The 12811-nt window shown below is 44.4% G+C and overlaps 1 protein-coding gene across 1 annotated transcript in view; it reads left to right on the top strand.

Moving 5' to 3' along the window:
• The window catches only part of VANGL1 (VANGL planar cell polarity protein 1), a 58655-nt gene extending 46406 nt beyond the window's left edge, over window positions 1-12249 (top strand). The window contains exons 7-8 of the mRNA XM_061121075.1: window positions 446-680; window positions 5136-12249. Of these exons, the coding sequence (XP_060977058.1) occupies window positions 446-680; window positions 5136-5396 (496 nt within the window). The 3' untranslated portion in view covers window positions 5397-12249. The remainder of the gene's footprint in view (window positions 1-445; window positions 681-5135) is intronic.
• The last annotated feature ends 562 nt before the right edge of the window (window positions 12250-12811 follow it).

Raw genomic sequence — 12811 nt, 5'->3', positions numbered from 1 at the left:
TTTTGTTCCCTGGGGCTGCTGGTGTGGGCGGCTGGACGGAGAGGACGCAGTTCTGGTTCTGCATAGAGCTGCTTCTGTGCCACCGGCCACTTCTCAGTGCATGCAGAGTCTTCTGTAGCCACAGTTTGAGGGGCCTTAAGACTCTTTTCATCTCACCCTTCGTTGTAGTGGGTCTCCCAAGCAAATTAGTGGCAGAATTGAGATTAGGAGTCATCTCCGCAGTCCCAGCCTCCTCCCTCCTCTCCCCGGAGCCCCCATTCCACGTATTACTTTTGCCTTTGTCTTCCTTTCCCCTTCCCTCACCTCCCTATTGTCTGGAGTGACACCTGAGGATGGGAGCCTTGGGCCAGCTGGCGGCCAACTGGGAGTCCTCCTCCCACGTTCTGTGTGACTCTGTTTTCAAGCCCTGCACCGCTGTCTGATTACCGTGTTTCATCGCCTCCAGGCTGGTGGTCGCAGTGGAGGAGGCCTTCATCCACATCCAGCGTCTCCAGGCTGAGGAGCAGCAGAAAGCCCCAGGGGAGGTGATGGACCCCAGGGAGGCCGCCCAAGCCATCTTCCCCTCCATGGCCCGGGCTCTGCAGAAGTACCTGCGCACCACTCGGCAGCAAAACTCCCACAGCATGGAGAGCATTCTGCAGCACCTGGCCTTCTGCATCACCCACAGCATGACCCCAAAGGTGCGTCTTGGCGCTGAGCTCTCAAGTCCCATTTTAGGGTGTTGTCAGGGATGATAAATTCAATGGTTTCTCTAAAGCACCCACTGATAAGAATTAATGTTTCTTGCTTATTTTATTGTCTTGGTGCAGTTGTGTTTTTTTTCCTTTTTTAAAAAATTTATTAATTTTTTAATTGAAGGATAATTGCTTTACAGAATTGTGTTGGTTTCTGCCAAACATCAACATGAATCAGCCATAGGTATACATATGTCCCCTCCCTATTAAACCTCTCTCCCCATCCCCAACCTCTCTAGGTAAGTTACAGTTCCAGCTTGAGTTCCCTGCGTCATAAAGCAAATTCCCATTGGCTGTCTGTTTTACATATGGTAATGTATGTTTTCATGTTACTGTCTCCATACATTGCCTCTTTCCCGGGTACAGCTGTTTTTCAAACGTGCCTTTGAATTGAAGGCTTCTTGATTCAAGCAGAGGAAAGACTTTCACTTAGAGATAGCCCAGGTAGTAATTCAGGGTACTCTGTATATCCTGGGCCTGAGTTGATTTGTTCTAACCTGGCACCTCCATCAGCTAGTGGGAAACCTTGGGCCAAGAGCTTAATGGCTCTGTGCCTCAGTTTCCTAGTCTGTAATATGGGGATAATACTGATGTCTACCTCATGGGGTTGTTGTGAGAACTAAAAGAGTTCATTCCTGTGAAGTGCTTAAAACAGCATCTGTCATAATGTAAGGACCAAGTAAATAGCCATTATCACCAGGGGTAGAAACCACGCACTCACTTTGTTTGGTGTTTTGTCTGTTGGGGGGTTAGTTTTACTAAGTGATCTTCTGGACCATTATGACATGAGCACGCTTTTGGGGATGTTGCAAAGAACAGCCATGTGTCTAATAGAGGGCTGCGGCCAAGGAGGCAAAATAAAGTGTTCAGCCAGTGACCTCTGCAGACAGAAGTGGATTCAGATCCTGACTCTGCCACCTAATTGGTTTGTGACTTTGCCTAAGTTACTCTACACTTGTTTCCTCTTTTATAAAATGGAGGTAATAATAGTATCTACCTGATAGGATCATTGTATGAGAATTATATTAAATATGGCAGCATGACATGTGTGGTAGAGAATAAATGAGCTTGACATACGGTTTGCATGTAACACTGGTAGTGATATTATTGGTATAAAGGCCTGTGTTCATACATTGCCCCATACATATACAACTGCTGGCTGCACTGTTACTAACCTTATCAAACCCTAGGAAAGTAATATGGAGATATTCAGTAAGAAGCCATAACATTTTCCATATTCTTTGGTTCACTAATCCCCCTCCTAGAAAAAGCACTTCACACGGTCAGTGATACACACTAATGTATATGTGGGTTATTTTGCAAAATACTCTTTATTAACTCCAAACTGGAAATAACTTAAAAACAGAACAGTGGCTTACAAATTATGGTATATCACCTCTTAAAATGTGGAAGAATCTGTTAGAATATTAAGTTACAAAAAGCAGAATGCAAAAAAGTATGGACACTGTGTTTGCAAGTGAGTACAGCATGTCTGCCTATGCAGAGGGATAGCTCATACCACATAGAATGGAAGTGGTTATTTTCCTTCTTCCTCAAGGTTTTTAAGTTTACTGGTTGCTTTCTTTTTCACTTAAAAAAAGTATACTTTTCCAAATTAAAACTAATAATCTTTATATAAAAATCCAAACATTAAAGAGAAGTATAATGTACGAAGTAAAATTTTCATCCCTGCCACCTAGACAGTTCTTACTAATATAAAGAATGGGTTTATATTCCTTCAAGTGTGTGTGTGCGCTTAAAGCAGAAATGAACAAAAAAGAAAAAGAAAGAAAGAAATGGGAATCTCATACCATATAGGTATAGTTTGGAATCTTGGTTTTTTCACTTAAAGCTGTTCTTGGCTGTCTTTCCCTGTCAGTACTTCCCCATCTCTGTCATACAGATTTCCCTCATTCGCTTTAATAGCTGTGTCCTGTTCCACTGAATACCATGGTTTGTTTAACGGATGGCCTACTAATGCACATTTGGATTAAGATCTTTCGTTAGTCTAAACTAGGGGTTGGTGGTTTTTGTTAATCGAGTTTTATTGGGACACAGCCACACCCTTTTGTTTACAGATTGTCTACGGCTGCTTTCTCTCTACTGTGGCTGAGTGGAGCAATTATGACAGTGTGTGCCTTGCAAAGCCAAAAATATTTACATTTAAAGGAAAGTTTGCCAGCCCCGCGTCTAAACAATGTTGCAACGAATCTCTCTTTTTTTTTTTTTTAACATATGTTTTCATGCATATATGCAAGTATTTCTGAGGGATCAATATCTAGTAGAGGAATAGCTAGATCAAAGGTACAGATCTTGCCAAATTATCCTTCTAAGGGGTGTTACTGTTTTATATTTCTGCCTATAGGATATGAGACTGTTTATTTGTTTATTTCCCTCGACACACACTTGACAGCATTGGGTGTTATAATTCTTTTTTAATCATGCTCATCTAAGAGGCTTCCCAGGTGGCGCTAGTGGTAAAGAACCCGCCAGCCAATGCAGGAAACTTAAGAGATGCGAGTTTGATCCCTGGGTTGGGATGATCCTCTGAAGGAGGGCATGGCAGCCCACTCTAGTATTCTTGCTTGGAGAATCCCATAGACAGTGGAGCCTAGCAGGCTACAGTCCATAGGGTTGCAAAGAATCAGACACAACTGAAGCGACTTAGCGTGCATGCATCTAAGAGGAAGGAAATATGTTGTTTTATTATTTGAATTCGTATTTCTTTAACTATGAGCTTCCCTGGTGGCTAAGATGGTAAAGAATCTGCCTGCAACACAGAAGACCTGGATTTGATCCCTGGATCGGAAAGATCCCCTGGAGAAGAGCATGGCAATCCACTCCAATGTTCTTGCCTGGAGAATCCCATGGACAGAGGAGCCTGGTGGGCTACAGTCCATGGGGTTGCAAAGAGTCAGAGTAACTGAGCAACTAACACTTTCACTTTTCTTTACCTATTACTGTGATAGAATATCTTTGTATATCTTATTTCTATTTTAAAAGTTATCTTCTTAGTTTCATTTCTCTGTTTCTTTTCCTTATGATTCATAAAAGCTTTTTTTTTTTTTTGGCCGTGCTGCACAGCCTGTGGGATCTTAGTTTCCCAACCGGGGATTGAACCAGGAGCCGGCAATGAATGCACCAAGTCCTAACCACTGGACTGCTGGGGAATTTCCATATAAGAACTAATTTTATATGAGTGTGTGTTATGGTAGAGGCACAGCTCTCCTTTCTGCCTCAGAATAGATACTTACAGGTAGAAGTATTATATCTGGCAGCAGTAAGGGATGGATGGAAGAGGACACCACTTTGTTTAGGGCCAGAGTGATGTATCCTAGTATTTTCTATCTATATCCCTGGTTTGTTCATTTTTCTTTCTCACAGCTAAAGCAATATATTTATTGATGTAACACACATGCAGTTGAGCCTCCAGCATATGCCAGGCACATGGGAAATTCATATTGAAAAAATAGTTCCCGCCCTCCAGGAGAGGGTAGTTTATAGTGTGGGGCTCAGACAAGCAGTCAGCAGTAACTGTTCAGAAAGTAGAATATCACATGGGCGTCATTCCCATGATTATAGGCACTTACAGGAGGACATGTTCACTTCTCTGAGAGGCTCAGTGAGTAGTTTGAGAAAATGTAAAGAGCCAGGAGGAATATGCCGAAGGACGACCTTCAGCAGGAGGACTAGCACATGTCAAGGGGAATATCCCGCCCGTGGGACTCAGTGCTCCTGGAGCCAAGGGCTTGGGATGGGAAGGTGGGCATGGGACCTGGCCAGCCCTTGGATTGCCACGTGCACACTCCATCCAAAGTCAAATAACCACCCTCATCTTGCACCATGAGATGGTTCAGGTTAACCATTTGGTCCTCACAGCCGTTCTGTGCATTACGGCTGCCATCCGCTCCACTCACAGAGAGCTTAAACGGCTTGTCCAAAGGCACACAGCAGTGAATGCAGAGCATGCGTTTTTGTGTGAGCAGGTATATCCCTGTGTTTCTTCCACTCACATTGTCAGAATGCCTGGCACTTGCCCCGAGGAGCTCTCAAGATGGGAGGAGACCAACCTATGAACAAGTACAGGCTGAGGCATATGCCGTGGGGCCCGGGCCCTTGGATGGGGCTGGTGCCTCAGCCACAGCTTACGTGGGTACCAGCCACCCCGCCTTCCTCGCCCCTGTGCTTACCACTGTCTGCACCCTCTGGCTGGAGAGAAAGTCAGGAAGCCCTCTCTCCCCAGCAAAGGGCTCTGTTGTGCGGGTCTGATGGAACTGGTATATGATCAGCCGGGCTGTCCTGGTTTGTTGGGAGGATGTTTCTTCCCCCAAGACTGGGAGCCTGGCAGCGTCCCCTGGAGTGGGCATTCCCTCCCTAACAGCATCTCTGCTGTCCTTACAGGCCTTCCTCGAACGGTACCTCAGCGCCGGCCCCACACTGCAGTATGACCGGGAGCGCTGGCTCTCCACGCAGTGGCGGCTCGTCAGCGACGAGGCTGTGACCAACGGGCTGCGGGATGGACTCGTTTTTGTCCTCAAATGCTTGGACTTCAGCCTCGTCGTCAATGTGAAGAAAATCCCGTTCATCATGCTCTCGGAAGAGTTCATAGACCCCAAATCTCACAAATTTGTCCTTCGCTTGCAGTCCGAGACGTCGGTTTAAAAGTTCTATATTTGTGGTTTTATTAAAAAGAGAAAGAATATATAGAGAGATATATATGTATACCAGAGGGGCATCTTTGTTTTTATTATTCTTCATGGCTGACTGAGCTGGCACATGAGAAACCAGGGTCCTTTGACCATCTGCACTTTATTTGGAAGGAAGCAGAAGATGGCCATCCTGGAAGAAAGTGACTGATGACATCTGACTTGGGGATGGGCCATCTCCAGAAGCGGTTCCCTGGCGTTTTCTGTGACAGCTGCAAACCAAAGCGGAGCTGGAGGTTCTTCGGAACCTTGCCTTACAACTCGCCCCTGCCTCTCGTCCAGCACCCGGCCCTGCCCTGGCTTCCGGCCGTCCCACCCCTGGTCCTGGAGGGCACACATCTTCGTCCTGTTTCAGGGAACCCGACAGGACATGTCCACACGTGTTTGTGTGTGTAAACGTCCAGCACCACGGGAGCCATGGGCTGTTCATGAAATGCCTGCCTTCGTCTCCGTTCTCTGTTGCCTTAGGTTCTGCAGAGAAGGATCAAAATGACACATGTGCACTCTCAGTTTACAGCTCTTCATGATTTGGTGGTTTTTTTTTTTCCCCCAAAGAGATAATTTGCCTGCCCTAGTTCTGACCTGCTTGCCTACCGGCTTGAGCAGGAAGCCCTTTCTTAACCCTGTGATGGCCCACCTGTCCTCTCTCCATCCTGGCTGGCAGGCCTGGCCAGGAGCCCAGTCTCCAGAGCCACAGAGGACCTGTCTGTTCCTGCGTGCCCTTGGGCTCCATGCGCAACCTCGGGTCCACCCCTTGGATTATTTGTTTGTGTAGGAGAGGGTGGTGTGGCCACCAGGTAGGCCCCAGGGAGAGCTCGCCTGCTAGGATCTTCCCTTTAGGCTGCGGCGGGAGGCCCTCCCCTCGCGATCCTCCTCCAGCTGCTCCACACCCACCAGGGAGAGACCCACACTGTGACTCTGGGGCTGGCACGTTCGGCTCGGAGCCTCTGTTTCCCAGGAGATATGTCCTCACAAAGCTCCATAGCAAGCTGCCTTGCCAGGGGACAGCTGCAGCGTCCAGTCCCTGACTTCTGACCACCGTCACTGTGTGCCCATTGCCTCTGCCCCTTACTACCCGGGAAGGGGCTGATTTAGGCCCTGGTGCTAAATTACTTGTCGTTGGTAGTCCAGTGTGGAGAGGGAATAGGCAGGATCCAGCATTCAGGGAAAGGAAAGTAGGGAGACGATCTTAAGGTTCAAACGATGCCTGCCTGGTCTGTTCTTAGATACAGCTGGTTTCTGTTGGCTTTCCCAGGCCTGGGGGAGCTGCTGGGCCATATTCTAGGAGGAGGTGCCATGAGGCAGAGCACTGCAGCAGTCTTCAGTTTCTCCATCTACCTTCCGATATCCACAACACACTTTTGCCAAATATTCACTCTCGCTTTTCCCTGGTGGTCAGGCTAACCAGTCACCTTTCTTTAGCCAAGGAAAACACTGTCCAGTGCTGTTTTCGTATGTGTCCCCACGTATTCTGACTGGCTTATGCACTCCAGGAGGGGTGCAGTGTTTGTTATTGTCTTATCACACACCTGTATCTGAAAAAGCAAACAGCCGTCTTGAATCCACAGCCTTCAGGTCAGAAAGAAGATGTGTTGGAAAAGGAGGAAAAACTAGTTGATATGGAGTGGAGCCAAGATGTACTATTTTAACTGCATGGTTTTCGTTTATGAAAAACACATACCATGTAACCATGGTGCTTTTGTTCTTCTTAGTTTTGCCTTTAGGTCCCCTTCAAACTGGACATTCCTTATGATGATGTCTTTCTCAGGAATCTATTTTGGGAGACTGGGCAAGGGATGGTGAATGTACAATGAGACTTTGGCAACATAAAGGTTATACTGTCTCAAAATAAACGTATCACAGGCTGCTGCATCAGGAACCCAGCAATAGAAGTGCCATACATGTATATTCATATGGTTAATGATGACACTATCCATCAGCGTTCCGCAAAACTGCTTCCAACCCTGTCTTCAATTCCCAGTCCAGAAGGGGTTAAGTTGGAGTCATGGTTTGGGTGCCTGCCTTCCCAGCAGGGTGAAGAAAGGTTTAAATTAAGGAATTTTTTTTTTTCTCTCTCTCTCCACCCCTTTCTTTCTCTCCCAGCTTGCATAGGAGAATGTCAGACTTTCTGAAATTATTGTTTCTGTTTTAAATTGAGTATTGAATTTTTTTATGCTGACTTTGTATTAAGTCCTTTTTGAAAGAATAACATAATAAAATGCAGGATCTTTGTATCAAGCCTTTGCACTTGCAAACTCTTAATAGCTTGAGTTACTGGTGCAGTGGGAACAATGTAAATGCCATTTAAAAATTTTTAAGGTTTAAAGAAAAACTGTATCACACAGTTGAACACAATGCATTTCTATTTCAGTTCTTGGAGCCAATCAGCTATTCTTTTTTAAAGGCGTAAACTGTGCTAATTGAATTAGATAAATCCGCACTGGGGGAGACAGGATTTTTTTTGCCTTAAATATTTATAGATTTTCTATAGTGAACCTAAGTTATTAAAATGTGAACATTAAACAGTACATAGAAAAACTTAATGGGGAGTGTGTGTCTGAGGTCGCTCTCTTCCCTCCTGATGTTTTAACCAGTAGATATCTAATTGCTGTTCTTAAGTGGGTACTTTTGAAGATAATGCCAACTTTTAATCGTCCATGAACTGAACATTAAAGTCTGCACTCTTAGAGCTGGAAGGGATTTTTAGGTTTTGTGATTGATTCATCCATTGCATCACCAGCTAAGTCAAAACGTGTAATACTTTTGCTAAAGTTTATAAAGTAAGCCCTAGAGAAAACGCTTGCCCAGTTTTATTGTCCAGGTATCATCATCTCCCTGTCTCTCCTTTTCAAATCTGTGGACAGGGCAAATTCTGTACAGCCGATGGGTAGGGGAGGTGGCCCTAGTATGTGCGTGTGTTGTGCTGCGGCTCATTGCCAGGGCTCGGACCTCCTCTGCAGTGAGGAACAGTGACTGTCTGGGTGCGTCCAGTGGGGGAGCAGTTCCCCTCTCCTCACCATAGCTGGTGGTAGTTGAGTGCTCTCATCCTCTTGTCTCCTGGTTGCTTTTTACAGCCTCCTGTCTTTAGATGAGGCTGTAACCCTGGAAAGCTGTGAGCCTATTAGGCTGGCAGAAGCCGATGACCCGCCCTGGGGGAGTGCCTGTCGCTGTCGCCCAGTGAAGTCAGCAAAATTGGGTCCTTGGTTTACGCGCATCTACGGGAACCCTGCTGTGTAAGGCTGCTTACACAGGGATGATAGTTGTTTGTGCCTGTGTGTTACGATATGTGTGAGCTTTTCTCGAGTGTAGCTACCAGATGGGCGGCATGTTTATGTTAGCCATCTGATCATCTGTGCTATCTGTGGCAAGACTAGTGTGTATCTCAGCAGATAACTTGTGGATGGTTTCATATGGATTAGGGTGTGAAAGTCCGTGTGTTTCTCCATAGGCCCTGTGTTTGAGAGATTTCCTAACAACACCATCTTCTGGGAGGTTACTCTAAAGCCAATAACTACTCCCTCTCCCTTCGCTCCTTTGCCTCAGTTATACTGGCTTCTCCCCGGGAGTAAATGACTTCAGCACAGTGAGGCCTAGAGCACCGCGGCCCTCCAGGCAAGTCCATTAGACTCTTCCTTGCCTCTGGACCCTAAGACCTGAGAACAGAAACAAAGAAAGGTCGAGCTCCATGATAAGCGACTGCTCCAACTTCACTACCCTGGAAGCCTTACCGTAGATTTCTTGATCTAACTTAAAAATTGGAACTTCATTTAAAAAAAGTTTATGACTAAAAGCACAGAAATGGTGCCATAATATTTAAATAGTCCAGCAGAGACCCTGCAGTTGTTAAGTGATTTATTTCTGGGTAGTGTTTGTACTTTATAGATCTTGTTTTACCAAAAAAAATTCACTACCATGAATTTACTCCTGTGTAACCTTATGATCATAATCCATTGTAAATGAACTATGAGTTGTTTTCCTAAGCCCATAGCACAGTTTTGGAATGGTAGTCAGTGTGGTAGTTGTATTAGGGACCATAGACACTACATTATTGAGCTTTAATCAAGTGTACGCCCAGAAAATTAGATTTTGGATCACATTTTTGACAAAACATATTTTGGTCAAAGAAGGAAGAGAAGGGTAATAGGGTGTGTTTATCAGCTGTTGTTATGTTAGATGCTGTCCTCGAATGTGAATTCCTTTAAATCAGGGGCTATCTCAATTTTACAGGTGAGAACAAAGATGATCAGAGAGAGAGGAACTTGCCTAAAATCTCACAGCTAATAAATGAAATTTCACATCTAATGTTTGACTCCAATCCCTTGGTCACTGTACCTTGAGGTATTACCTATATAATTTGGCATTTTCTGGATGTGGAGGAAAGAACCAGAGGACACTTAACCTTGAATCACAACCTGGGGATGGGGGTTCATTGGAGGTGGAATCACTTCTCTTTGACTCTGGGTTTCTACCCAGGCTATGGCTCCAAGGAAAGCTGCCCCGTGGCACTGGCAGATTTCCTCAGGACTTTTGATGGAAAGAAGTTGAAAATTCCCCTTCCTCTAGGAAAACCAGCCCTGCCAGTGCTGCACTTGCTGTAGAACCTGGCTGCTATTGTTTCTGGCAGTCACTTTTGTTTTTGCCCTTCCCACCTTCCACTCCCACCCTGCTGGCTTGGGCAGATGTGTACCTTGGGGAGGTGTGCTGGGGCTGACCTGGCCTCCTGCTGACCCGAGGAGGCCTCTTCCTGGTGCTTTGTCAACATTATGCCCCAACAGCGTCCCCCCAAGCCCGCCCCCTGCTGAGGTGGGGAGGGACTGCCTGCAGCCCCAGCCTAGGGGGGTTTGGGACTGGAGCCCCTGGCCTCCATCCCTGACTTCCTTGTTCTCAGCAAGCACTTCGCATGGCACTATTTTCCCCCACATTTGTCCTCAAGAGTTTTAATCAAGAGACCTAACACCAGGACTCTGAACACACCGTTTGCCTCTCTTCCACTGTCTCAAGGTTTCTTTTGTGCATAAACTACCTTCCCCTTGCCTGCTGGTTGCTTTCTGTGGAGGATAGGAAGGGAAAGATGACACCTCTCAGCTTTGCTATTCGGTTGGCCAAAAAGTTTGCTCAGATTTTTCCATAAAAGGTTACCGAAAAACCTGAAGGAGCTTTTTGACCAACCCAATACTTACTAGGAATGAGCAAGACACATTTTCAAAGGGTAGGTAGAAAATGTAAAACTACTGACTATAAGTAGATTTGAGTACTCTGTGTCCCTTTTGCCAGGCCTGTCCCATTTCTCCTTAAATAACCCAGTTTGTGTTGTATCACCTGAAACATAAACCTCTTCAATGAGTTGTTTTAGAGCTCTCCAGCACAACTGCAGATTTCTGATACCTGAAGCAGCGCAATCAAATGTTACTCCAAGTATGGCACCGGGAATCTACAATTGATATGTCTCTCAGCTTGAAAACATCAGTGTTTCGTCCTTGTTTTGGTGGGATAAAAAAACTCTCTTATCTTAAGCCCTGGGGACAAATGTGACCAACTCCCAGGCGTTTATCTTGAGTGTCTTTGGCACTTCTTTTGGCACTGAAATAATGTTTGGATAAAAATAGTTGAATGTACAGTGTCTGGTTTTATATTTGCTTGTACTTATCTGAGTTTTCCCTTGTGGACATGAACTTTCACTCTGAAGGAAGTCATCCTTTAGGACTATTTAAACCCCCAAAAGCCCTCACCTTGGGAAAGCTTCATATCTGGGGACCAGAGACTGTTGCTCAGGGAATTAGTAATAGGACCTGGACATCTGATCTGCAGGTGTCAAGTCTAGTTCAATTCATGCTATAGGGAACTTAGACTGTTACACATCATCACCATTCCAGGGGTCAGGTGGAAAGAAGTGGCTGTCACTTTTCATTTGCCAGTGCCCCACAGTTATAGAGATAATAGAGTATTCATTTAGCATTGATTATCATTCTTAAAAAAAAAAAAATCCAAAGTGTGCTAATAATTCCTTATTTTTATAATGGATTCACAGTAGGCTTTAGCTAAATAGCAAACTCCTCTGGGACTCCTAAATTATGATGTGATTAACAAAATTTGATTTTCAAGAAGTTGTTTGTGACAACTATTGCCTGGAGTACAGGATACCAGCCAAGATGAGGGCAGGGGTGGATACAGGCTCACTGGAGTGGTGAATTAACCACTTCTTCAACAAAGATGCTAGGGAGAAGACCAGAGAGACTAGGACCAGGTCTTACTCAAGTAAAATTTATTTAACAATCACTTTTGTGTTGAAAGAACTTTACATTTCTGGATTTAGAATCCAGTATCAGTCCAGCAAGTTCAGTAAGGAAACCGTCTGTCTCTGTGTGATGGAGCCATAACTGTGCAGAGACGTGGCCAGGGGTCTTTTGTGTTCTCTCTTCTTAGTTAATACCACACTTTGTAACCAGGAGGGGCAGTTTGGCTGGTTAGCAAAGTTCACAGTCACTCGATAGGTATGACAAAGTCTGAGTGTGACTTCTTGCATAAACTGGGTGGTGGGCTTTATTGAGACGTTTCAAATATGTGAATGAATGAATGACACTACCAGCAACCATCTACCCAAGTACATACATTCATAAGGTATACCCTGTGAAGCCTCTTCTCATTGTAATATCAGTAACAAAGTTAGAGTCTATGAGGGGCATGGTGTACCTGGTATCCAAGTTATTTTGTTCTCTTTTGCGTCTCCAGTTCCAATGAACTGTAAAACATTTTATGTGTTACATTTTTTATACTGTAAAACTTGGAAAATAAACTGTCATCCCAAATTACATTTTGTTACTTTTTTTTATGAGATTACTTCAATCTAAAAAGTTTTATTTATTGATTGATTGTAATATAGTTGATTTATAATGTTGTGTTTGTTTCAGGGATACAGCAAAATGACTCAGTTATACATACCTACATATGTATTTTTCAGGTTCTTTTCCCTTATAGGTTATTACAAAATATTGAGTATAATTTCCTGTGCTATACAGTAGGTCCTTGTTTTATATATGGTAGTGTATATATGTTAATCTCAAACTCCTAATTTATCCCTCACCCAACTTGCTCTTTGGGAATCTTAATCTTGTTTTCTACTTTTTTAGGGAACATTTTTACTCTCGAAATAACTTTGATACCCTTTTAAATATAACCTGTCAAGTTTCTCTGAAAACCAAAACAATGTAATGATAGATTGAATGGGAAAGTGGAATTGTCATTGTAAGAAAAACTACAGGTTGCAGTCATTGTGTGGTCAAGAGAATGTTTTAAATGAATAGAGTACTGAAAATTAAATTCCTAGGTTCTGAAACTTGGAGGTAAAACAGGCTTTTGAGTAAATCAGCAAGT

Source organism: Dama dama, chromosome 20, assembly GCF_033118175.1.
Source record: "Dama dama isolate Ldn47 chromosome 20, ASM3311817v1, whole genome shotgun sequence".
In the NCBI taxonomy this organism is placed as follows: domain Eukaryota; kingdom Metazoa; phylum Chordata; class Mammalia; order Artiodactyla; family Cervidae; genus Dama; species Dama dama.
Note: the sequence above shows the minus strand (reverse complement) of the source record. Positions and strands in the feature narration are given on the sequence as shown.